Source organism: Carex rostrata, chromosome 24, assembly GCF_964058835.1.
Source record: "Carex rostrata chromosome 24, lpCarRost1.2, whole genome shotgun sequence".
Classification (NCBI taxonomy): domain Eukaryota; kingdom Viridiplantae; phylum Streptophyta; class Magnoliopsida; order Poales; family Cyperaceae; genus Carex; species Carex rostrata.
In genome coordinates, this window is record NC_135941.1 from 6,850,283 (window position 1) to 6,876,952 (window position 26,670).

Below are 26,670 nucleotides of genomic sequence, written 5' to 3' on the forward strand. Positions count from 1 at the left end.
AGAACTGCAAAGCGATTTCTCTCCTCTTTTTTCTTTCTAAGCAATGACAACTTATTCTTTATGAATATAGATGAAGAGAGGATCAACCTTACTATTATAATTTTTCGTTATCTATGCATGTCATTGAAGCAACTATTTATAGGGAGATGAATTAACACAGCCAGTGCGCAACGAAAGGGTGGATATAATAGCGCACCTATCAATATGCACCTTTTAATATTAATCTGTACATTATCTGCGCACTTTTAAGCCAAATAATACAATAGCGCCCTTTAATCAGATTCATATAATAGCGCCTGTTAATTTAACGCAATGCATTTGTTAATTTAATCAAACCAAAGGATGGATATGCGCCATATGCATGCACCCTTTAGTCAACATGAGTATGCATCCTTTAGTCAATGCATTGAATCAGACTTTTGGATAATCATACTTCATGGTGGTAAGTTTTGCCATAAGCGCACCGGCAAGCGACTTATCGGCTGTCTGTGAGCGTGCTTTGACGTTTTCTAGAAACTCTTGAGCGTTATTCGTGTCCGGAAGAGCAACCTTAATGTTTCCATCAATCGTCATTCGCAAAAACATAAGGCATAACCTGTTAGAACGTTCCCAGTCTGCCATAAATGCCTTATCTTCCTCGCTGCTTTCATCAGTTATAGCATCGGGTTTATTGACTAATAATGCTATGTCCAAGTCCTGTGCACCTAAGTGAAATTGGACTTGTTCATTCCATTCAGCAAAGTTAAGACCATTAAAGACTGTCACAGATGATGCATGCGATTGCATCGATACAGGTACATTAACTGTAATTTTAAAAAGAAAAGAAGATAAAATTATAAGATCAGATGAGAAGATCACAAGGAAAGTTAAGAAAAATAAAATTTAACTTAAAAAGAAGATCAGAAGATAGGAGACATGCAATAATTTATAACTTCAGATTTTTGGAGCAATAACTTAATTAATATATCCTAATTATCCTTTGAGATTTATTAAGATATATTAGACATAATATTTTACTAGAAAATACTTTAATATGATAATTTTATTGTTTCAATCCATGCTGTTGCCTTTAGGTAACTAACAATTGAAGAATAACGTAAATTATCAACTTAAGTTGTATAAATTATGAGATCGCAATCAACCTTTGGGCAATTCATAAAATCTCATAATCTACTAATTAATTAAATCATTAAATTTAGTATATGACAGATTTTAATATCATATAATCTTAATAAATGATTAATTAATTTTTAATCTACGATTTATATAAAAATATAGATATATATATCTCATAATTCAAAGTTACCGCAAATTTCAATCACAAATCATTAAAAGAAAATAATAATAATAATAATAAATTCATAAAACAAGTAACTTATTCGGGAGAATATGACTTCCAAAACCAAAAGCTCTGATACCACATGTAAGTAGTCTTATCGTGCTCAACTACTTACACACAATCATTATCATGAGTACAACTAATCATATTTAAAGTTTCGATAGCGGAATTAAAAATCGTCAAAAGCAAAACAAAGATCTTAGAAATCAAAATCTCCACGTGTAAATCAATCAATTAGATTACATACCTTTTTCCATAGTAATCTTTAGAACAACACTTGAATCGTTCTTCGCAAACCGTCAGAAGAATTGCAAAGCGATTTCTCTCCTCTTTTTTCTTTCTAAGCAATGACAACTTGTTCTTTATGAATATAGATGAAGAGAGGATCAACCTTACTATTAGAATTTTTCGTTATCTATGCCTGTCATTAAAGCAATTATTTATAGGGAGATGAATTAACACAGCCAGTGCGCAACGAAAGGGTGGATATAATAGCGCACCTATCAATATGCACCTTTTAATATTAATCTGTACATTATCTGCGCACTTTTAAGCCAAATAATACAATAGCGCCCTTTAATCAGATTCATATAATAGCGCCTGTTAATTTAACGCAATGCATTTGTTAATTTAATCAAGCCAAAGGATGGGTATGCGCCATATGCATGCACCCTTTAGTCAACATGAGTATGCATCCTTTAGTCAATGCATTGAATCAGACTTTTGGATAATCAACACAATGCATTATATCAACGCACCTGATAATTAAGCCATTTAATTAGGGCCTAATTAAATGGGCTGATTAACGGCATGGTTTAGGCCTGTTTTATTTGGACCACTTAATTATTTTCTTACAAAGAATGAAGGGGAGATGAATTGAAACAGTGATGGAGCTAGAAATCCATGCTAATTGTGTCAATTAGTATAAGCAAGCACATAGATTTCAAAAAATAAAAGAGTTATAATTGCAGGGTGTGTTTGGATGAGGCAAGGAATAGTGCTAAATTCGGATTAGCGACTATTCTGAACTATTATTCTACGTTTGGATGTCTTTGAGTTAGCAAAAAAGGATTATTCTTTGTTTGTTTTTTTGTGAATTAGCATGCTATTCTACTTCCGATATGAATTGTTTCAAATTATTTTACTAATTAATTCTCTGCAAGAAAACTAATATTATATCTCTATTGAAAAGATCAACTCTCGCCAAAATTCATTCCGATGATAGAATTTGTTTGCTACCAACCGGGTGATATGGCCGAAATTTTTATTAATAGAAAAAAAATAAAAAAATATTGACAATGGATAAGAGATTCGGAAAAATTCGACATATAAAAAAAAGTAATTATCTGTAACATTCAGAGGACGTTATATATCAAAAGGTTCAAATTAGCGAAATCACATTTACTAATTAGCGGTTTATGTTGACTGTTTTGAAAAATGAAAAAAAAAAAAAAAAATCTGAACGTTAGTTTGTACAACGTCCTTTACTTAAATTGGAGCTACATGGTGTTATTAATCAGTCATTTATTACTTGTGACTATACTTCACATCTATCATTTCTCACCAAACTTCACAGAGAAATCATGTATTTATATTTACTTATGAAGGGGACAGATTTGGATTTACTAACATCGACTCTTGAGCTTGTGAAGCGGACAGATTTGGATTTAACGTTAACGTCCATAAATTTTTTATTTTTTTTCAAAATGTTTGAGCATGGTAGACTAAAACGGTCAGCAAAAACCGCTAATTAGTGGTTAATGTGATTTCGCTAATTTAGACGTTTTGATCTATAATGTCCTCTGAACGTTATAGATAATCACGTTTTTCTTATATGTCGAATTTTTTCGAATCTCTTCTCCATTGTCGATATTCTTTTATTTATTTTTCTATTAATAAAAAATTCGGTTGATATGGATTTAAATCTTTTCTTTTTGGTCTCACTATTACATCAAATGATTTGTTTTTCATAACATGCGACCGTTACATTTTCCGTCTTTTATTTTCTTTTTGTTGATAACAGCGCTATAATCTCGTTTATATTATAGAATCAAAACAGAGTAGTTTTGGCTTTATGCAGCACACAAACTATAGAATCAAAACAGTGTTGCATGTGATTAGTGCGCTGCAAGAAGTAAAAACTACTCTGTTAAAATATTTACCCGTTTACCGGTAATGAACTACCCAACCTCCGTAATTTACCACCCCCCTCCGTTCCTTTTAAGATCCAGCACGAATCTCAATGCATATAAGCAGTTGAGATTCGTCAGGCACCTCAGAGGCTCAGACTAGGATATGATATCGGAATAATTTATAAAACTAGTAGGTTAATTATAGTGTATTATCGATTACGCTTATATTATTACTTAAATTAAACCAACGGGTGGGTAAATGATCGATTACGCTTTATCTCATCATGATTTTTTGGCAATTAATGACAACCGTGTTCGTCCAAATTAAGTGTAGACAATAATATAATATAATTATGATTGAGACAAAATTTGACGAAAGGAAGAAAGCTAAATGTATGAAGGGTAGTTAGTCACCAAACTTAAGCACTTTGTTATTTATTGCAATTTAAGTTTCATTCTTTGGAGTAGCTTACAAGCGAATGTGACTCTTATCATGTCTTGATATATAAAAGAAACAAAGGCGTAGTTTAGAATGGCGAGCTAGATTGTCCTTTTCTCTTAGTTTAAGTTTTATAGCGGCCGCCAAGTTCACAGCTGTTATTTTTTTTTTTTTTTTTTTATAATATAAGTGAGAAAGTTTATAAGATTAATAAGAATCGATTGATCATGTGGTTGAGGGACATAAATCTGCTGTTATTCCAAAGGGAATCACAGGACCCTGTTATTTCTATCACAACCGTTTAAAATTGAATTTGATTACAAAAAGTATTTTGTGTCCGAATCTTGATAAAGATTAATGGTTGGGATCGGAATAACACAATCCTGTGATCCCTTTGGAATAACAACAGATTTATTTCCGTGGTTGAGCTGTATACTTTTATTCGAGTGCGTATCCTTTGAGATATCTCATATTTTGCGTGACCGACGTGTCCGTTGCCTATTCGGGAATAGCGCAGGGGCAGTATTATTTGAGCTTTGAAATTCGTGCAGAACGTATTTGAACGGTTGAGATTTTACTAGAAGTCACGCAAAATATGAGATATCTCAGAGGATGTGAATTCCTTTTATTCTCCTGCTCCGATTTCTGAATGCAGTACCCGACCGTGTAGAATGAGATCTGAGTCCTCCGTTTTAATCCAACACGAACCTAAAATTAAATCCTCTATATTTCAAATAGATATCTAATTGATTTTAGCTTGTTCTGAGTATTCCACGGTCAGGTATCTTAGGATATACTCCCAATTTCTCACTAATAGAAAGCTTCATTGGGAGAAGATGGAAAAAGTTGCATCTTTCATGCAAAAAAATAAATAAAAAGTAGCCCGGACTGATTTTTTCTTTTTTTCTTTTTTGGAAATAGAGATTATTATGATAATTGATAGAAATCAATGTTTTAAATAGCTAGATATAGCGGCGCTGTAATGTTTTTGGACCTTAAAAGCTGTAGCGCTATCAGTCGTTTTCGTCGCTATAGTTAATTAGCTATAGAATTTTTTAACCTGACACGACAATTGCTATTTAGAACCTTGATAGAAATATTTATTCAAATGACATGAAAACCCTGCATAATCTATAACGTTTTTCTTTTTACTTTTCCGCGATGACACGACAATTGCTATTTAGTTAATTCTTTTGTCAAAAAAGTTGCTATATGATGACCCATACACCCCGGAAATAATAGCATTAATAAGCCTTATGTGAACAGGGGTGTAGACTCTTTCAAGTTTTTGATTGATTTGGAGAGATTTTTGTGTGAAATTTTAGTGGCTTGGAGAAGTTGAATTATTTTTTGTGCCTTTTATAAAAAAGAAAGCAAATAAAAGTAAAGGTAAATGTAAAGGCAAATAATAAGAGAAATAATTGGAGGATTCAATTCAAATTTCATTGCTGAAATTATCTAGTACATTGCTTAGCTTCAGAGCCGGCCCTAGTGCAGGACACTTAGGGCGACCGTCTAACTCCAAGATCTAAGGGGCCTAAAAAAATATAGTTTTTATATATAAAAAAATTAATATGTATATAATAATAAATTATTAAGGGCCTAAATTTTGTATATATAAAGGGATCAAAATTTTCTATATATAGATATGATCTATTGGCATATCAATAAAAGATGAGACCGGCTAATACACTTTCATAAGTACTTCAACACCATATGCTTATAAGTCATTTTTTTTCGTTTTAAAAGTCTAAATAGCTGATCCAAACCATTCAACATAATATCCATATTAAAACGTGCTTGGAGACCAACTTTTACATTTTTTTAAAATTTTGTTACTATTTTTTAAGGTAGGTAGGAAATCATTGTTTTTTATGGTTCAGAATTTTCTTAATCAATGAATTTTCTACTTATCTAAAAAATAATAAAATAATTTCAAAAAATGTAAAATTTGGTCTTCAAGAATATTTTAATATGGATATCATGTTGAACGGTTCAGATCGATAGTTTGGACTTTGAAAATGTGAAAATGACTTATAAATATATGATGTTGAAGTACTTACGAAAGCATATTAGCTAATCTCATAAAAAAAAATGTATATATAAAGAGTTCAAACTTTTCTCCCGCCCCGAATCCGAAAATTTTCAGAACCAGCCCTGCATAGCTTAAATAACAAGACATAACAGAAAATAAACAAAAATCCAATTAAATCTCTTGCCAATATTGACTTGGCAGCTAACTTGTGAGAAATGGCAAGAGAGGAGGCAACGGCTAGGATTAGACAAAACACATGTTTGCTGGACTTGGTCCTGCGTCTATAGTCATGATCTATTATTTACAAAATTTACAAACTAGGATTTTTAGACTTGAGAAAAGAGAGGTAACACAGTTGGCAAGAAAAAAAAAAAAAGTTCTAGAACTGTTAGTTATTCAAAGGTTGAGAGTTTAATTCTTCCTCCTAACTTTGTAGCTTCTGCAAATATTTAAAAAAAAAAAAAAAATTTGGACTTTGCCTCGTCAATAGAAATACGTACTGCAGAAAGCATTTAATTTTTAATTGAGACAAACACTATCAAATAGAATACATCATAACAATATACATAAATTTTAATAGGGGATCACACCAGTATAGTAATTAATTTCATTCATCCAAGTAAATGTGTTTCCACTCATTGATGAGCATTTAATATAAGAACTAAATAAATGTCAGCACATGATAAATTTTGTTTACCATAATTCATAGTTGATCCAACGATTAAATATATATGGTGACTTGGCGTGCCTTGGAGGCCTTAAAAGTTGAAACTCAACTACCTTTATGGAGCATTAATTTTTACATTAATACGCAATAATATAACTGCAACATTAATTTGTTTACAAAATTTACTAATTAATTATTTGGTTTGTTTTTCTAAAAATATCAATTTTTATAATATACGTTTTGCATTTAAATAAAACAAAATAAAATTGTAAGTTATATTGTTTTATATCAAATCTCAAACTTTTGTTTCTCATCAAATTATTATTAAAATTCAGATTATTAATATAATATCAGCTCGTTTTAAACTGTAAACGGTATGGTAATGTTAAATTAATATTGTTTGCTTTGAGTGCCGCCATAGCAGCCATGCACTATATATGGCTACTATTAAAAATTATCATGGTTTAATCTCAATATATGTTCTATTGTTAGCTCCCATAGTTAATTGTAATTAATTCATAATTTTAATGTAATTAATTAGTATTATGGTGTCAATATTTTATATTCATTCAAAAATATTCTGACTTGTCTAATAAGTAGTGGGCGTACAATTTTATTTTGATTAAATTTTTACGGTCATTACCTCCTAGATATTGAATTTTATTTAAAAAAATAAATAAATGTTATATATATATATATAGTACGAATGTGCCGACTTGTCATTTAATTTCTTGGAATCTCGTAACAACCGAAACCTACGCCAGTGCAAGCCAAGAACATAAGCTGAAATAGCTAGTGCTTTATTTGCCTCTTATTAATTAATTGGTGGTCCTATAATTCTTTGTTCTAATATATACTACTAGTAAATCTCATTCTCACACAGGGATAAATTACACTCCAGTTATTTGACAAATGGATGCGTCCCTTCCTCCTAATTCCATACTATATTATATATTACATTTTAAGCTATGGAGATTAAATATGAATGAGAATATATCAATCATATAAATTTTCATACTAGAGAGTCAATTTTACGGAAATAAATCTGCTGTTATTCCCAAGAGATTACAGAACCCTATTATTCTGATCCCAACCATTCAAAATTTCTCATGCACAAATCTCAAGAAACAATATTTTTCATACACAAATCTCAACAAAGATGATCAATAGCTGAGATCGGAACTATATTCATAGCATTTTACTCTAAACTATATAGAAATCATGCATAAGTATAATTTTTTTGAAAATGAATGAAAATCAATTGACCCTATACGCAACATGTGTATCTGCCTAATTATTTTTAAAATGGAGAATGATTTTAGTCCTGATTTATTCACCAAATTTTCCATTAAGTGTGATTATGTACAGTTTCAACTAATATAATTTTATATAATTTTTTTATACAGAATATTTAATGCTTGCTAAAAAAAATTAAATTTTCTAGTTTTTTTTAAGGGTATAGTCGGCTGTCAGGCGGGAATGAAAATGGTTTAAGTTTGGATCTAATTTGAATGACCGAAATACTGTGTGCATGGGAAAAAAAATTCACTCTAAATGGATTTTTTTTCCCATGAGTACAATGGCCCAAAAATTAATCTGAAAACTTTGATCATAGTCAAATATCTTAAGTTCTCCAAAACCAGTGAATTGGGTTAATTTGGTTAATTTTAAATTTATTCTTAGCTGAAATTAAAATGAGTGTACATATATTCTCTAGTATGGTAATTAAGTAATGGAGAAATGATATAGGTAAATGTCTCTGTTGCAAGGCTACCATAAAAGATATCTTTATAACCAAGCAAAGGTGGGTGGATGGACCCAATGAGTGAGAAAGTGGCCACGGTATTGATTCATCATCATTGAAACAAAATGTTCTGAAAAGGAATCACTCAACAGTAGGGATATATATCATATATATCATATCATATATCTATTTCTATGCTGAGAATGCTTGCAAGGGAGAACTCTATTCCCTGTCTCTCATTAAAGGCAGCAAAATGAGAATGAAATTGCTGTTCCAAGCGATATAAATTAATGTCTCATGTCTGATGGCAGTGAAGTAACATGGCAACTTGCATAGGTTAAGAGGTGTAGAGTATATATTTAAGGTCTGGTACCAGTGTTGGATAATTCTATCCTACAGTTTCTTAGGATCTTGCCAAGGTAACAACCTACCTCCTTTCTCTACCCTTTTTCCATCTCTCCTTTCTGTACTCCTACTGCATGTTTGGAAATTTTAGTTTAAAAGGATACATTGAAAATATATATATTTTTTCTTGCTCATGATTTTGTTATAGTGCATGCATGATATCAATTTACCGTCCTGGATACGGTAATTCAATGATTAAAAATTGCCCCATTTTATAGATAAAATAGAAGGAAAAAATGACGATCGAGCTAAGATACTGATGCAAATGAGATGGGGAAGAAAGGAAATTGGTTTTTTGCCATTAAAAGAGCATTTACAGGAAGTTCCAAAGATAAGCCTCTGACCGTAAGTTTGTCATGTAATCAACAATTTTCTTCCCTTTTCATCATAATTTTATTTTTTTCAAATCAAAAGGTAATTGCTTTCCAATAGAGTGCATTAAACAGAACATCATTCTTTCAGATAATTAAAGCAAGACGAAGAACTATTGTTCATGAATATTAATATGATGCCTAAATAAAATTGAAATAAATATATATAAATGGGTATAGTAGGAAGCTTCTTCTGAATGTTTGATCAAGACAATTTCCGTAAAAGAACATTTAGTGATCAATTCAATTCTAACTCTGATAAAGTTACCATGAACTATACTTAGGCTTATGTGGAGAAGAAAGACAACAAAGATAAAAAGAAATGGGTCTTTGGGAAACCCAAAAATGGTGAAATAAGCACCTTCATCCCTCTCTGTAGAGAGCCAAGTAGCATTGAAAAGATACTAGGTGATGCCGAGAGAGATTCAGAAGAACCATACAAGAGACACCACCAGAGGCCTCCTAATAGGAGATCAGTGGAAACTGAGAGAGCTCAATACTGGACTAGATATAGGAGGTCAATCGAGCATGAGAGCGATCCATATCATAACAGGATATCAGTTGAGGTGTACAATCATGGAGATCCATATAATAATATGGTGCATCAAACCCCTTCAAATAGACTCCATCATGTCCAACAGGTGATAATATGATTGAACAAGTTAATCACTTTTTTCATCTAAGTAAATTAGAAGGTTTTTGTCACTTATATTCTTGCTGTTTTAATAACAAGACTTGGTCTTTTAAATACAGTTTAACTTATCACAAAAGCAATGGCTTCACCCGCAAGTATTGGTTCGATACAAGTACCAAAATTGAGTGATGTTATACCACGGTTCCAGTTCATGATGTAGCTAAATAATCAAACACTGTGTTCTACTAAAGTTGTATTGTTGTAATGGTGTAAGCTACATCAAATTATTAATTTTCTTAATTAGTAACAGGTCGATCAGAATAGGTTGCCTCAAATTCCTAGCAATAGATTTGAAGAACAAGAGCAGAAAAGTTTGCATCAAGTGCACCTTCAGATGGCTCAGAATGAATGTGACTTGCACCATAGAGGAACCAATGTGGCCCCCAAAAAAGCTCAAATGGTACATGTAAGGAGGCCTAAAATAAACCCAAATGTTGCGCACACCTCAGCTTTGAAGATTCAAAAGGCATTTCGAGGTTATTTGGTGAGTTTTCGGTTTTCGGTGTATAATTTGTTTAGAATTTGCTTAAAATTTTATCAGTCACATACAAAATCATTATTTTTTCAGGCCACCGGTAATTAATTTTATGTAACTTCTATATTATCTTTGCAGGCTAGGAGAAACTATCTAGCACTGAAGGGGCTAATAAGGCTTCAGACAATGATGCGGGGGAATGGCATCAAGCGTCAGACAATAGAAGCCATGAATCAAATGCGATTGCTAGTTAAGGTACAAACACAGATTCATGCGAGAAGGGTGGAAATGATGGAAAGCAGAGCATCTCAGTCTTACCATACATCTGAGACTGAGGTGAGAGTTACAAAAAAATATATTTTATGAATTCTTCTTTGATTGCAGGAAAAAGCATTGCCAAACATGGATGTTCAACATGCCTTTTCTTTCCTTTCACCTAGTGTCCTAGTGTACTTGCAGTTTGTGAAAAACAGAAACAAAAACAAATTAAACTTCTTTACCCAATCCACCTTTCCTAATTATGTTTTTTTTATTACAAACTACAGATTCTAGGGAACTAAGTGTGTAATCCTCTTTTAAAAGTTAACAAAGGCAGTCCTGCAATTTGTTCAGTGAAATACTGATTTAGAAATTAAATTATGATACCTCTGATTTCTATCTGATAACACTTTACCAAGATGACATCCTAATTTTTGGTGTGATGACTCTCATTTTTACCTGGTGTACTTAAATCAGGATTTAAGTTAGTTTGGCAATGCTCTGATTAATTTTAGTATATGTCAATGCCAGTACATAAAATGTTTTGTATATGGTATGAATATGTGCTAATACTGTATTTTCTTTTTCTTTTCTGATACAGCCCAAAGGTGATTATTCATGGAATGATAGTGTACTAACAAAGGAGGAGGCGGAAGCCCGGATGAAAAGCAAGGTGGAGGCTATCATGAAAAGAGAGAGAGCTTTAGCATATGCTTATTCTCATCAGGTTATATAAGTTACACTTTTCAACCTTTTTCTTGACTCATGAGTTAATCACAATTAATTTTCCAACAGTAATTCTCAAAATATCTCTTGCAATGTTGCAATTAATATAATAATCCCATTCACACCACATTCTTGCAGTTATTAAGGGCCCCACCAGCCATGGCTACTGCAATCCTTGCTGATCTCCATTCAGGTGTGAACCAATGGTGCTGGACACCATTTGACCGCCACCCACGCGACGAATCCTGTGTCAATCCAAGGATCAAGCTACCGACCCAAATCCAACACGGGTTCAACACGCCTAATGAACCCTATGGCAAACCAAAAATAAAAAACCCCATTGAAACCCAGTTCGAGTTCGGCCGTGACCTCCACCTACCGGACAAATCCTATGAGAAACCAAAAATCAAGCACCCAATACAAACCCTGCAAACCCAACTTCAGTTCATCTCTAGATCTCCCCTGCAAGAATTCACTTCCTCATCAAAGCCCAAACTCAAAGCAAAGACCAAGCCCAGCCCAATTATTAGGGATGATGATAGCCTTACCAGCTGCCCCCCTTTCACCGTCCCAAATTACATGGCACCGACCGTCTCTGCCAAGGCCAAGGTAAAGGCAAAGGTACATGAAAAGAATGAGGATAAGAGGGGGTTCTCTTTAGGATCCATAAAATGGGGAAAGGGGTCCTTTTGGAAGGAAACAGCCCCATCTGAGGTGTCGAGGAGGCACCGGAAGACACTGTCAATTACTAGTGGGATTAGTATTGACTCAGCTGTGTCGATGCCGGTGGTGGTTGGTAGAAGACCATTCAGGTAGATAATTTTTCAGGTTGTGTGAATTTTTTCTTTGATTTCTGATCTATGTTCTGACTGCATTGGTTTGAATTTGTTGCAAGTGTGAATTGATTTTAGGATTGATGTTTTCTTTCTTTGCTTGTTTATTATTATTATTATTGTATAACTATATTTTCTTTTTAGGATTGATTTATTTTCTTTTTTCCTTTTTTCCTTTTATGGTTTTGTTGTGCATCAAGTTTGCTATCGCACAACTTTTCTAAGCTTTCATTGTAAATTTGAGGTTTCAGTTTAGTTAGTGTGATTTGCATTATTATGCTGTCATTCAAACAGAAACATGCTCTGATTAACTGAAATCTCCAGTGTCATCAAATTCTCTTTTCAGACTTAATAGAAAAACATTCAATAGAATTCCAGCAAAAGTATAAATTTGCCATTATATAGAAATATATCCTTGCATAGTTGCGACTAATATAATACTCTCAGATCCTCTTCATGTCCCCAATTACATAGAAAGACAGAAAGAATAAAAGAACAAATTAAAAATATACTTTAATCATTAGGACTTATACCAGAATAAAGAAAGGACTTCAATGAAAGAAATTTCAGTTCCCTGCACATTCTCGCAACATTACAACCTAAACCTGGAATTGCCACGGCCAATCCTTCAATTGATCTTCATTTCCTACCTTAGAGCTCCTCACATTGTTGCCATGTACCCCATCTCCTTCTCCCTCCAGTCTAAGCACAAATGCCAAGGCAAGCACCACCCACTCCACCACAAATAATAGTAGACCAAGCGCGCCAACCATTTTCAGGATTACCTCGGCATCTTCTTCCCTCACGTAAGACTTCAGTTCTGTCAGAAAATCAGATGTGCGGGTCAGTGCCATCAAGGCGACAGCTCCTTGAAATATCGCGGTGAGAGATGAAACTGCTGTTTGCGCCATGTGGGAGGAGGCTGGGCCAACAGAGCAGGAAAAACCAGCCGAGACAGCAGTGAGGCAGTGAAGGAAGATGAGGAGGAGGCCGCATAGTGATGGGATTAGGCGCAGGGATAGAGTGAGAAAAATGCAACCAGAGGCAGCACCGAGGAGGATGTAATTGGAGAGGAGAAAGGCCTTGCGTGTGTGGTAGAGAGATGGGTTTGATGATGTTGATGCAAAACCCATTGTTGCTGAACAAAGAAAGAGAAACAGAGCTTCTGATTTTTCTGTTTTCAGAGAGAGAATAAGAGAGGGGGGTAGAGGTGGGTTAAGGGAGGCGGAGGATATGGGTATTTGAAACAAGAGGAACGCAACATGACCGTTGGAGAAAGCACCGGTTGAGGGGATTAACGGCTAGTTCGAGTCCCATTGGTCACGGGAATTCATACCTCTGAGTTAACAGAATATTTCTGTTTAGATTTAAACCGTCCGATCAAAATCCATTCAAGGGTCCTTTAATGAATTTTGATCGGACGGTCCGGATCTAAATAGAAATATTCTGTTAACTCAGAGGATATGGATTCTGAGTGACGGATAATCTGTATCTCATTAAAATAATCAAACGGTACAATGAGTTGTTTTAACAGCCTTTAGTCTTGTGTGAGCTTTCAGTGAAACACTGCACGGTGCTTTTAGTCATATCAGTCTCGGTCAATGCGATTATGAACCAAGGGATCCAGCTGTCATGAATTCGAATCCTCTGAGATATCTCATATTTTGCGTGACTTTTTGGAAAATCTCAACCGTTCCAATACGTTCTGCAAGCATCTCAAAGCTCAAATAATACTGGCCCCCTACGTCACTCCAATAGACATCGGACACGTCGGTCACGCAAAATATAAGATATCTCAGAGGATTCGCACTCCAGCTGTCACGCACCGACTAGTGTCCATGAAAGTGAAAGAGCCGTTAGCGACTTTTAACTCTTAAACGGATCATGCCTGTTCTGTGAACCCTCCACTTATATTTTCGGAAAAGTTTTTTATTATAATTTTTTTAGTAGAACTAGGGTCTTTCACTCTTTCAAGGTCATCAATTTTTTTTTTAAACTCAGTTTTAAAATTTATTGGATTAATTTTAAACGACGAATTAAAACTATTGAAACCCTTTTATCTTATGAGTGATGCACCTACATGTGAAATTTTTTAAATTTTAAATTAATTTTGTATAGAGTCAAGTGGTCAAAAGACGTCTAAAAAATTAATGTATTAAAATTAATTTATAAATCTTCTAATTTTAACCACTTGACTTTATACTATTAATTCAAAAGTTCAAAATTTTCACATGTAAACGCATCACTCGTAAGTTAGAAGGATTTCAACCGTTTGAATTCTTTGTTTAAAATAAATCTTATATAATTTAGAGTTGAGTTCACAAAAAAACTCAGTGAAATTAGGAACACCCCAGTTCTACTCTAATTTTTTATATTGGTGTTTTATGCATTTATTAAAAGAGATAAAGGTATTGATTCTAAATTATTATACTAATATATTAAAAGTTTTTGTGACGATTATTATTATATCAATAAACATAATAATAAATAATAGTGGAAGGTTGGAATAGCTCCATTTTTTGTGTTTTCATCATGTCTCTATTTTTTAAACATTAATAACTTACAATTTTAAATTAAAATATAAAAAATACAATAGTTAGATTTAATCTATATCATTTTCTCTACGTACATATAAATGGTTACGACATTTTAACTTTATTTTAATTGGTATTAAGGCCTTACAAAAATATATTGATATGGATAAATTATGAAGAGGAGGGTTCAAATGCCTCCATTTTTTGTGCCTCCACCATGCCTCCATTTTTAAAAACTTTAATAACTCAAAATTTAAAACTTAAAAGTCAAAATAAAACCGTTAGATATGATCTATATTATTTTATCTATGCACGTGTAAAAAGTTATGACATTTCAATTTTGTTTTGGTTGTCATTAAGAGCTTGTAAAAAACGTACTAATGTGGATAATTTCTAGACGTTGATTTTTCAACTTATTGATTCACATGAAAATAAAATTGAAATGTGATAATTTTTTATGAGCACATAGAGAAAATAATATAGATCACATCTAACAGTTTTATTTTGACTTTTAAGTTTTAAATTTTGAGTTATTAAAGTTTTTAAAAATGGAGGCATGGTAGAGGCACAAAATATGGAAGCATTTTAACCCTCCTCAATTCTGAATGTTGATTTATATAAAACCGAAAAGTGTCAACATTTTCATGTGAATGTAGAGAAAATAATATAGATCACATCTAACAATTTTATTTTGATATTTAAGTTTTGAAAATTTTGTTTTAGAAAAATTAAAAGTGGAGGCAAAATTGAGTCATAAAAATTAAAAATATTTGAACTCTCTTCATAATAATATATGAATATCATAATAATCATTAATACGAAATATACAATAATTTTATTATTATATGAAATCAAATTATAATATAAAATTATGATTGAGGCTACAATACTATGCATAGCTTAGATGGGTATGTACTATGAATTGATACATTCATTTTTAAATTCAAACAGTCAATTTGAACCGCTCAACATGATCTTTGTATCAAAATGTACATGTAAAATATTCTAAAAAAAATGTAAAATATAATCTTTAAGTATATTTTTATATGAATATCATATTGAGTGGTTCAAATTGACTGTTTGGACTTTGTAAACATCGATATCAATCCTAGTATGGACCATGCATAGTGTCGTAGCCTCATTCTATTTTTTTTTAATGATTTTTTTTTTAAAATATATCCTAAAGATGAAATAACATCAGCAATTTAATGAAATGATGATGATGATTGTAATAATAAAAAGTATAAAATATTTCGTATTAATGATAATGATTATGATAATACTTATAATATTATTACTGTTACTACTGGTAGTATATTATTATATTATTACTAATACTGTGTTTACCGATGTAATAATGAAATGTACAATGTTTTTTGAATAATAAATGTAATATTAATATTATTAAATTATGATTATTTTAATTAAAATATTATATAATAATATCATGATTATGATTTTTATTATTGAATAAGGAATATATAATAAAAAAAATAAGGAATGAATATAAAATTAAAAGAAAATAAAATGGCTAATATTTACGTAGTAAAAATGTAAAATGGTGAAATATGTTGATCTTAATTCTCCGGAAAAACTGTTCTTCCGTCTAATTGTTGGAATAAAATCTTTCAACCTTTTAAGTCATCTTTTAGTTAATACTTAATAGCAACATTGTTTGGTAATTTTCTTCTAAATTATTGCCTAATTTTCTTCACCTTCTTTCGGAAGAATTCGGAATACAGTAATAAAATAGGTTTCATGATGATATATTTTTCTTGAATAAAAATTGAAGATCAAATTACTAAACTATTTAATATTCATAAATAATATTTTTTTTCTTCTGAGTTTCGAATCTGTGATTTCAAACACGGAGATTAATGCTGTTTATCATAATCCTTATTTTTGACAAGGCATAACTTTTCCCTGTTAACTCCAATATACTCAACATCGGATGTATCTATTTTATTTAGTAAAAATAAAATTATGTCTAACAATTTTGATGATTTTGTTTATCAATGGTGCCTATATTGTAAAAATCCTGATTATGATCATAGTGACAAATAAATTATTCGGATTCGGTTCGGCGATGTCAAAAATTCATGATTCGGGAATAATTTGGGTATAATTCGGGAATAATTCAAAATTATTCAGATCAGAGATCTCAATCTTGCAAGAGAGCAAAAAAAAAAAAAACCAAAAAAAAAATTCGCGAATAATTCGTTAAAAAATCGTAAAATTCGCGAATTATTTAGATTTAATTCGGTCAAAGTTCGGTCAGCCGAATAATTTGACGTTCGATTTCGATATCACCAGAAAAACAAATTATTCGAATTTAATTCAGATTTTATTCGCAAATCTTATGACTATGATTATGTTAAAATATCTTACACTTTAGTATCACACATAAGACATCCACCGACCAATCGTTCTCGCTCCAACTGTACAAAATTAGTTGGACCACTCAACAGACTTTGACCGTTCGTTTCAAAGCTCAGTCGACGCTTACTCGTATACAGTCCGATTCAAAATGGACGCACCAGAAGTAGTCCAGTGAATTGTTCAGCAGTCGAGTCTGGAGACGAGCCGATCTCACTGGTTTTCCCACTTCACTGTCGCACTCACTCTCACCTTTCCAGTTCACCATTTTGACGCACACCGCGTGCAGCCAAATTTATCTCTTTGTTAGTTGACCCCTACCTCACAATGATTTCCACGCGTCAAAAGTTTCTAATCTTTTGTCGCGAATCGCGATTAGTCGTTCTTCTGCTCACTTTGTTGGTATAGAGCTGGACAAGACCAAAAATGATGCCCTACGGACAAGTTCTAAATTATCCAATTAAACTGGGCCCTGCACGTTCCATTTTTAACTAGGCAACTAGCCCATATATGGGCTTCATTGTATCTCTTTCTCATGCCGACGAAGAATTCGCATCCTCTGAGATATCTCAAATTTTGCGTTATTTTTTGGAAAATCTCAACCGTTCAAATACTTCTGCTCGACTCTCAACGCTCAAATAATACTGGCCCCCTGTGCTATCCCCGAATAGGCACCGGACACGTCGGTCACGCAAAATATGGGATATCTCAGAGTATACGCAGACGCCGAGGAATCAATGACACATTAGTTCTCCGTATATTTTTTCCGTAGAATCTCTGTGTCGCGAGTCATGTTGAGCTCGAGTAATCGACCCGCATTAAATTTATTAAATCTAAGTTCGAGGCAGAAATATTCGTTTTCCCGTCAATTCGATTTCACCGTAAGAGGCGTCGGCTCGTGTTCTAACCAACTCATTGACCCTCCGGTTCATGGCCTCTGTACCCTCTTCCTATGGAATTTTCCTTTTCTCGAAACACTTTTGCAATCGACGCTGTAGGTAATTTTGCCACCATGGCCGGATTGCTTCAGTCTGTGGCCTCGTCTCTCGTCCCGTCTTGGTGGGAGATCGAGATTACTCTCACCGCCGCATTTTTGGTGATCCTTCTGTATTCGTTTTATGAGAAACGATTTGCTTGTCGTTTTCCTGGTCATGGAGTAGGAGGAGCGACGGCGATCGCCGGAGATGGAACGAGGGGCATGCTTGGGAGGGACGAGGGCGATTTTCTGGTTAAGCTTCCTTTTTCTTAGAGAACGCCGCTCTTGATTTAGTTTTTGTGTATAGAAGCAATCGATTGACTGTTCTTAAATTAATATATTCTTATTAATTTTTAAAGCAATGCAATTGAGTTTACTACTGTGGTAATTTGATTAATTATCTAGGAGCCCTGTAAATGTCCAAATTCATAGTTATTGCTAAGAGCTGCTGTACCCCCGTTTACAAAATAACTAAAACCGTCATACTATGTGTACTAGTATTGGACCTGACAGTATCCGGAATTATAGTTGGTACCAGTACTGATCCAAGTAATTCTTATGTGATATTAATGGCTAATTTTTCCAAACCTTTAAAACTACAAATTTCCTAGTATAATTATGAATTTTGCAAATCTGGTTTCTAAGGGAGAGAACTGAATTTCATGGAATAATTCTTCAATTCTTTGACATGCAGTTCTGAACTTATTTTTGTAGATGAGTCAGATCAGAGGAGACTGCGATGGCCCTTGTGCATATGTAGTAAAGGTACGTGTTTTCAGCAACTTAGCTTTCAAACAACTGGCATGCAACAAAAACAGTAGGTATTCTGAAGGGCTCTTTGATGCAATCTTTTAACCCTATATAAGCAACAGCATGTGAAAAGATTTCAACTTAAGTTTTACCAGCAAAAATTTGGTACTATCCTGTTGATCCAGTACTGAAATTATCCTTTTTAGTGTTAAAATCATACATTTTCTTGCCATTTATTGAATTATTGCTTGTTTCTTATGTCAAACATACAAAATTTAGTTTCTCTCTTCCTTTCAGCTGGAACTTTTGGCTGCTAAGAATTTAGTTGGTGCGAACTTGAATGGAACATCAGATCCATATGCAATGTTGACCTGTCATGACCAGAAGCGCTTTAGGTAAAAGTTGCCTTTACATTAATATTTAATCTCTCTTTACAATTTAGGTGGTTTCTTCTTTATTGCCGGAACATTTGATAACTAAATGCCTTTTGATACTATGGCAGTTCAATGGTTCCAGGGTCAAGAAATCCTATGTGGGGTGAGGAGTTCAACTTTTTTGTGGACTCTCTTCCTGCACAGGTTAGTTTTATTTAAAAGTTCAATTCTTTTAGGTGGCTTAACATTGTATGCACTTTATTCATCCATTTATTTATTGTTAGCAGATAAATGTAACAATATATGACTGGGATATAATATGGAAGAGCACGGTATTGGGATCAGTTACAGTTCTGGTCGAAACCGAAGGGCTGACGGGACCAGTTTGGCATACACTGAACAGCACGTCAGGTCAGGTATCATATGAGCTGTTAACCCTGACCTTTATAAATGAATAACTGATTTATTTGTTAATTTTTTTAAGTATTGTCTGTCTACTTAAATATATATTTTTTTCTCTAGGTTTGCCTTCATATTAAAACAACAAGGATTCCTCAAAGTTCTTCCAGGTTAATTTTTGGGTTATCTGCCTTTCTTGATGGATTATGACATTTTTCTAACAAATTAAAACGATAAAAATGAAAATTGAAAGACAACGACAGGATGCAAAAATAAACTGAAATATTTTTGAAGGTGAACAATAAAAAACATGATAGATAATTTTGTCAAAATTTTATAGGAGTGTTAATACCCTTGCTGGTGCGGCTAGATGGAGAATTTCTTCAGATAAGCTAGTACCTACAGTTGTACATCAGAAACCTGGTCCTCTACAAACTATATTTCTCCTCCCCCCTGATGAGGTAGCCTCTAAATTAAGGGTTTGTGCATCTATTGTCTATGTAGTGTACTGTGTATATAGATAGCATGCATCAATAAGTGTTCAAGTATAGTTTTTTGTTTATGTACATGTGGTGTAAATTGATATGGCCTATATACACTTTATGCATATGCACCAAGGACACCTAATGCTTTGGATACTCTCAGTGAAGTTGATGTTAGAAGTTACGATCTTAAATTAGAATATAGTTATTTGGTGATATAGATAAAAACATGCAAAATGTAAGTAAATGTTTACACTATATCGATCAGCTTCTTTTTATTGTGAAATTTCAGTGAATACTTACTATATAATTGTTACTTTTATCAGGCTGTTGATCACCATTATTCTTGTGCACTGGAGAGATCCTTTTTGTACCATGGTCGGATGTATGTTTCAGCCTGGCATGTTTGCTTTCATTCAAATGTGTTTTCTAAGCAAATTAAGGTTAGGCTGATCTTGTGTTAGATAATAGACATATTTGCTTCAATTCTTGGATTAGTCTTTCTAAATTTGTACTTAGTGTAAGTATACTTACTACTATCTAGTATTTTGATATTATAGCATACTTTGGGAAATTGAAATTGACTTCCTTTTCATTGTTGATGTCTGACAACGTGTGTCAGACACTTTTCATAATTATCTTGTTAAAGTTCCCTTACTGTGTGGGCTATGGATTTAAGCGTTTCAGCATTGTGGTTTATTATTCTCCAGAGAGTAAGGTTTATCGATGTCTGTTCACTGAGCTAGCAAAAGAAGTGTCTGTCATAGCAAATTTATATGTTAGGTTCCTATAATGGATGTCTTTCCTTGTCCATGCAATTTTTTGAGTTGGTCTTTTTTTTTTTGGCAGGTTATTGTTCCGCTAGGAGATATTCATGAGGTTTGTGCATTCCCCTTAATTTTATTTATTTTATCATGATAGATTTTATAGACGTATTAGTGGTACTTTGTTGCAAATGTACCTATCTTTTGTTTGATATCTAGTTTTATGACTGAATTCAATGGAGACTGTTATATTTCAAACTTTGACCTAAATTTAGATCTAAATGGAATTGTTCATGAGGTTTGTATAATCAGCTGTTCTTAGGTGCTTGCCTCTCAGTACTTAGCATGCCATCTGTTACTGTATTTTTCTTATAACTATAAAATTCTTACATCTGCATTTCATTTACTATTAGTACTGCAGATTAAACGTAGTCAACATGCTGTTATTAATCCTGCTATAACAATAGTTCTTCGTACTGGTGCTGGGGGCCATGGTGTACCACCTCTCGGTAGCCCAGATGGTATTTTTCTTTGTATTGAACTTAACATTAATTCTTTATTTTAATTTTGGTTCCTTATTGAACTGTGGAAAAAATCATTTGTAATATAATTGCTCCTTTACACTTTGATTGTTAGGGTCACAGAAAATTTTCTATTTCTTGTCTTTCCAAACTTCACCTGGTACTTGCCTTAATTGCAAATAATATACAGCACTTTTCATATTGGCGAATAATGCATATTGTTTTCTGGTTGTTCTAACACCAAAACACTTAAGCTGAGGTTTAGATGAGCGAGTATGATTAAGTTTGCCTCAAATGTATGCCTAGGGTACTCAATTTATTCCTCATTTAATCAAGTCAAGCTTGAAACAAATATCGAATCTACATTCTGTTTTGGTTCAATTCTTGTTTTCAGTTCAAAAAAGGACCTTAAACTATCAATATATCAAAAAGGCTTACCTCTTCCTTCGCACTAACCTAATGACGCCGGTTGATGCATATATTGCAAGATGTTGGGTCTTGCATATGTGAAAAGTGTTCTGTTGTTTGCTTATACTTCATAGATGTTGGATGTTATTTGCAAAAGAGTTTATGAACTTTTGGAGTCTGAGGGGCAGAGGAATTTTATACCCTGTTCAAAGGCCTGGCTTCTCATTCCAATCCCTTATCTTGCACTAAGGACTAGGTTTCTCATTCCTTCATGCTTGCTTTTCAGGGAAAGTCAGGTACAAGTTTGCATCATTTTGGAATAGAAATCACACCTACCGAGCTTTACAAAAGGCTGTCAAGAACTACCACGCGATGTTGGAGGCTGAGAAGCAGGTACTCTTTATGCTAGGAAGTTTGCAAAAGTGCCAAAATTTGTATGAAGTTTCAAAAAGTCCTTTGTTTTCAATATTTCCGAGGAAGTCTACCCTCTTTAGGAGGGTGATTTTTCTGTGCTATAATGGTTGGATGAAAAGTGCCAAAAATTTTTATGTTTGGCATTTTGTGATTCTGTGGTGATGAAATAGCTTTGTTATGTTGGAATTGTATTGTAGTAATGGTTGGATTGTCTTACATTCGGCATTTCTACTGACAAGTTCAATTCCTATCATATATCATTGTACCCTGTGCTTCTTTCTTGTCCAGTAGTCCCCTTCAACTGTTTAGCCTGCTTTCCAGTCCACCTACCTCTTTTTTCAAACATATTCAACATGAACTATATTCCAGTCCATCAATTTTTTGTCCATTTATCTTAAAGTTCCATTTTTCATGACTGAGAGAGGTAATGGGATGTGCCATCCTAACATGAGAAGGTCGCTTGATTCCAAACACTTGTTTCATCCTTGGCAATCTGATGCTCTAGACTGCTCAGATTCAAATTATATATTATCTGAACTCCACATGTTTTGGAATTAAGTCTCTACTACTTGTTAAATATAATGTTGCTTTTTCTTAAATAATGTGAACAGAATATTAGTAAAATGAAGTTTTTTAAGGGCCTGTATTCTTTATTTTCGTCTAGTGAAGCACCAAATCGAAGTGAGGACATACCTTTTTTTTTTTTTTTTTTTTTTGAAAGTTCGTAAAGTGGTAAGTGGGGCTCGAACTCTTGACCTTTGGGTATCCAACAGTCCTAGGACTTTTTCATAGCCAACTGTGCTACCGACCCCATTCAGTAGAGACATGCCTTTCAATTTCTCAATGAAGTGGGGTATTTTGCAAAAATAATTAGATAAGCACACCTCTACAAGTGTTTGAAGTTGTAGGAACTATTTAGTGAATTTGTGTGTATGTTAATTACTTCACCATTTTCACACAAGCTGTTGTTATTTCTTTTTAACTTAATTATATCAATTATTATGTTTGATATCTCCCTTTCTCTATCTTGCTCACTTGCTTACATGTATATTTGTTTTCCTTTGCTCATATGGCTATATATAATCTCTATTTCTTTCCACAGGAATGGGCGCAATCAGCATTGCGTGCACATAGTAGTTCAATCAAAGGAATGAGCAAGAGGCTGTCTGAAGTCCCTGAAGCCAGCATAGGTGTCGCTGCGAAGACGCAATCTTTCATCAAGGAGGAAGTTCTTGTTAGCATATTTAATGTATGATTTTACTACTAGTTTATTTATTGGTAGAGCTTGCAGTAACTCAACCTGGTTGATATAGATGTAGACCAATCAAAATCTTTCGTGAATTAGGACCTGCTGCGGGTTGTGTCAGTTTGAACTCTGACTGGTCAAGTGAGGTTTGGCCATTAATTATTAATTTTCTATTATTTGTTGAATTTAAAAAGGGATATCCTAGTTAGCCCTTAGAAATGTACCAAATAATTAAGGCTAATATGTTTTGGGAACTAACAAAATTTTGACAGGACAATGGAAATTAATGATGCTCTAGTGGGTGGGTTCTGGCCTAAAGCTCTTAACCTGTGGTAGTTCATTTCAGACCCAAGTGCCCGACCAATTCATATTTCTAAATAAAAGATGCCAATCTGACCTGACCTGACCTGATCAATTGATACCCTACTTAATTTAAAGTTATGTGCTTTTGACTTTTATTTGCCTTATTCTAGGGTACTTTTCCCTGTACTGCTGAGCAGTTTTTCATTCAGTTACTCAGTGATGACTCAAAGTTTCTTGAGGAATACCGTTCTGAAAGGAAGGATACCGATCTCAGTGTAAGTGTTACTTTTACCACGAACATTGGAAGTCATCAAAAGCAGAATTACATTTCCGTTAACTTTGTACTGGAATTGACCTGAATAGTGTGATAGACTCTTGTTCAAATTTTGAAAATGTACGAAATGATTCTTTTTTGTAGTTTTAACTAAGCCTAAATTTGGTAATAAAACTATATAATACTCTGAAAAACCCACTGCCGCTCTGCAAAAATGTTGTAGGATAGGGTACGTCTATCTGGTATTTTGTTAATTTTTCCATTAAATGTAGAGAATATTCTATGGAAGGATTGGAAAGTTATCTCCAATATGCTTCATGGTAGAATGGGTTTTAACCATTTTGTTTATATATTTTATTTTTTGTATGCAGCTGGGTCAGTGGCATGCTGCTGATGAGTATGATGGGGAGGTCAGAGAAATAACATTCAGATCAGTGTGCAACAGCCCTATGTGCCCTCCTGACACTGCCATGACAGAATGGCAACATGCCGTTTTGTCACCCGATAAAAATAGCCTTGTTAGTTCTGCTCTTTAAAAGAAGCTAATTTTTTTTAGTTGTGTTGGAACTAATCAATATTTACTATATTTGCAATCAATTCTCAATAGAAGTTGCTATTGTTGTTGATTTCAACTGGCCTTGCCATCCTGAACTAACCCTGCCCTAAGCAACCTGTTTTTTTTAGTACATGAAGAAACTATGTATTGAATGTACACAAATTATTTGTGTCATAGTGAATAAAGATCCAGACTTGTGCTTTGAAGTTATTGGTTTCGAGTCCTGCAGGGCGACTATTGAGTTTATACGTCATTTACAACACTTCTTCTCTGTGTTGGGTCAGACCAGCTCAAGGCTGAGAATTTGAGGGACCTGGTTACTGGGTCTGCTGGTGCTATGCCATGCTATGAGATGGCATGCCAGGCCCAGGTTTAGGGATCATGTCCCCACATGGCCATTTCTACCTTTACTGGCAACATTCTTTTGAATGTTTGTAGTACAATTTCATCTTCTTCCAAAACTGAAGGAATTGGAAGCTCACTAAGAGGTCTAGTTCCAATATTGGCAGTTTTTAGTGGGATATACCTTTTCTGTTTGTTTAGTGCAATGACTGATTATTAGTTTTAAGTGTGAGAATTCTTGGTTGTCATTTGCAAGTAAGGTAAAAATTTGTCTGTAATTTGTGAATAGCTGTTGACTGTTTTGGTCATTCTTAAGTCATCATTTCTTGTTAATATGTTTATTTATTTTAAATTCAGGTCTTTGAGACAGTCCAGCAGGCTCATGATGTTCCCTTTGGCTCATGCTTTGAGGTACCTTTCCCAGGAAACTTGTTCTTTTGGCAAGAGTGTATGGCATCTACCATACAGTATACTAGTTTAAGCCGGAAGGTTACATGAGTTCACTGCCCTCGTTGGCTCGGCCTATGATATCTCTGTCATTGTATGGATAAGGAATAATAACTAGTTATACAATGGAAATCAATTGAGTGAAAAACCAAACAAATAGAAAAATCCATCAAAAAGTAGGTTAAGTTTGTGTCAAAACGGGCATAAGAAATGGTGCAGCCACCCGTTATCGATGTTTGGTAACAGTACTAGTATTGGACAACTTTATTTGTATTTAATGAAAATATCATTGTTGCTATTCTTTCAGATACACTGTAGGTGGTCTTTACAGACTACATCAGATTCTTCATGTACCCTTGATATCAGAGTTGGTAAGAGACGTCAGATTCTCTTTCATTCAGCTGACTCATTATGTTTAATATTAATAATGGGTTCAAAATTTCACAGGAGCCCATTTCAAGAAGTGGTGTATTATGCAATCTAAGATCAAGAATGGAGCTGTTGATGAGGTAGCTATTTTATTAGTGCATTTTCTAGACTTGATGTTTGGTTACTTTTCTACATCTAAAGAGTGTGCTTGTTTTCCTTTGTTGGCAGTATAAGAAGGAAATGACCCAGATGTTGGATGTTGCAAAGAAATACCTACTCAAGGCTAATGTTTCAGATGAGATCAGTGATACAGTATCAGAAACTATACCAATGGATCAACAATAGAAGTTTACTATTTGCTTGTCATGTACAAAATTTAGACTAATATCTCGAGATGCATTATCTATTAAGGCCAGTAAATATTACTCTTTTGTACTCGGTTATTATCCAAGCTTGCCACCCAGTCTTCAACTAAGTGAACTTGTGGTGCGTGCATTTAGATCATCGAATGTAAAAATTTTCCCTATAAACTGAAGTATATTGTTCGTGCAGTTTTGGAGAAACGTAATGTCAATATTTCGTACTGAATGTGTTGGTGCAATTTCTTTTCTAATGACATATATCATTTGTGATTATGCATTAGCGCCTTTAATAGGAACAACAAATCCAACTGATTCAGTTAGTGACTAACGATGTTAGTTATGATACAGGCTGTTAGCCGATGTTAGTTAGATAGATGTGAGATAGGTTGTTAAGCTGTTAATTATCAGTTAGAAGTAACAGCTAGTGTATCACTTTGTATTCTCTATAAATACTCAATGTATCTTATAATCAGTTAAGCAAGATTAATAAAATAAATTCTTCTTTGTTTCTCTATTTTTCTTCTCTTTATGGTATCAAAGCATTGGTAAGTTGAAATTAGGCTCGCGCCTATTTCAGGACTTATGCTTCAAATCCAATCCCCTATTCCAATTTAAACCTTTCTATTCCATAAAATAAGCCTTTCTATTCCAGTTT

General features: G+C 33.6%; 4 protein-coding genes across 9 annotated transcripts; 2 read left to right on the plus strand and 2 right to left on the minus strand.

Moving 5' to 3' along the window:
- Nucleotides 1–411: 411 nt before the first annotated feature.
- Nucleotides 412–1,700, minus strand: LOC144575985 (uncharacterized). The gene is made up of 2 exons (XM_078326258.1): nt 1,587–1,700; nt 412–803 (listed from the first exon to the last, which is right to left on the minus strand). Exons 1-2 carry the CDS (start codon nt 1,594–1,596, stop codon nt 412–414), a joined length of 402 nt encoding a protein of 133 aa, XP_078182384.1. The 5' UTR covers nt 1,597–1,700.
- Nucleotides 1,701–8,636: 6,936 nt separating this feature from the next.
- IQD13 (IQ-domain 13) lies at nt 8,637–12,288 on the plus strand. 3 transcript variants are annotated; one of them, XM_078325810.1, is made up of 7 exons: nt 8,637–8,775; nt 8,980–9,106; nt 9,417–9,773; nt 10,077–10,310; nt 10,440–10,643; nt 11,161–11,286; nt 11,424–12,288. In XM_078325810.1, the coding sequence occupies exons 2-7, from the start codon at nt 9,032–9,034 to the stop codon at nt 12,099–12,101; spliced, it is 1,674 nt and encodes a 557-aa protein (XP_078181936.1). In that variant the 5' UTR covers nt 8,637–8,775; nt 8,980–9,031; the 3' UTR covers nt 12,102–12,288. The 3 variants fall into 3 exon arrangements, with proteins under 3 accessions (XP_078181936.1, XP_078181938.1, XP_078181937.1); XM_078325812.1 differs by having other exon boundaries at nt 10,440–10,637; XM_078325811.1 differs by having other exon boundaries at nt 8,682–8,700.
- Nucleotides 12,289–12,490: 202 nt separating this feature from the next.
- Nucleotides 12,491–13,456, minus strand: LOC144575541 (uncharacterized). Its single transcript, XM_078325729.1, has one exon. It carries the CDS (start codon nt 13,249–13,251, stop codon nt 12,718–12,720), a length of 534 nt encoding a protein of 177 aa, XP_078181855.1. The 5' UTR covers nt 13,252–13,456; the 3' UTR covers nt 12,491–12,717.
- A 4,297-nt stretch (nt 13,457–17,753) lies between these two features.
- On the plus strand, nt 17,754–26,217 carry LOC144575362 (BAG-associated GRAM protein 1-like). 4 transcript variants are annotated; one of them, XM_078325461.1, is made up of 18 exons: nt 17,754–18,256; nt 18,719–18,769; nt 19,052–19,149; nt 19,257–19,332; nt 19,416–19,544; nt 19,651–19,697; nt 19,868–19,988; nt 20,336–20,452; nt 20,859–20,888; nt 21,195–21,294; nt 21,989–22,095; nt 23,219–23,365; nt 23,836–23,940; nt 24,311–24,457; nt 25,195–25,248; nt 25,592–25,655; nt 25,732–25,793; nt 25,882–26,217. In XM_078325461.1, the coding sequence occupies exons 1-18, from the start codon at nt 17,981–17,983 to the stop codon at nt 25,996–25,998; spliced, it is 1,848 nt and encodes a 615-aa protein (XP_078181587.1). In that variant the 5' UTR covers nt 17,754–17,980; the 3' UTR covers nt 25,999–26,217. The 4 variants fall into 4 exon arrangements, with proteins under 4 accessions (XP_078181587.1, XP_078181585.1, XP_078181586.1 ...); XM_078325459.1 differs by having other exon boundaries at nt 17,933–18,256; nt 19,868–20,006; XM_078325460.1 differs by having other exon boundaries at nt 17,933–18,256; nt 18,728–18,769; nt 19,868–20,006.
- Nucleotides 26,218–26,670: the final 453 nt, after the last annotated feature.

Coding starts and splice junctions, on each gene's coding strand:
- IQD13 (XM_078325810.1), top strand. CDS start 9,032: ATGGGGAAGAAAGGAAATTGGTTTTTTGCCATTAAAAGAGCATTTACA. Junction 9,107..9,416: donor CCAAAGATAAGCCTCTGACC/GTAAGTTTGTCA, acceptor AACTATACTTAG/GCTTATGTGGAGAAGAAAGA. Junction 10,644..11,160: donor CATCTGAGACTGAGGTGAGA/GTTACAAAAAAA, acceptor TTTCTGATACAG/CCCAAAGGTGATTATTCATG.
- LOC144575362 (XM_078325459.1), top strand. CDS start 17,981: ATGGAATTTTCCTTTTCTCGAAACACTTTTGCAATCGACGCTGTAGGT. Junction 20,007..20,335: donor AGGTAGCCTCTAAATTAAGG/GTTTGTGCATCT, acceptor TACTTTTATCAG/GCTGTTGATCACCATTATTC. Junction 24,458..25,194: donor CACCCGATAAAAATAGCCTT/GTTAGTTCTGCT, acceptor TTTTAAATTCAG/GTCTTTGAGACAGTCCAGCA.
- LOC144575541 (XM_078325729.1), bottom strand. CDS start 13,251: ATGGGTTTTGCATCAACATCATCAAACCCATCTCTCTACCACACACGC.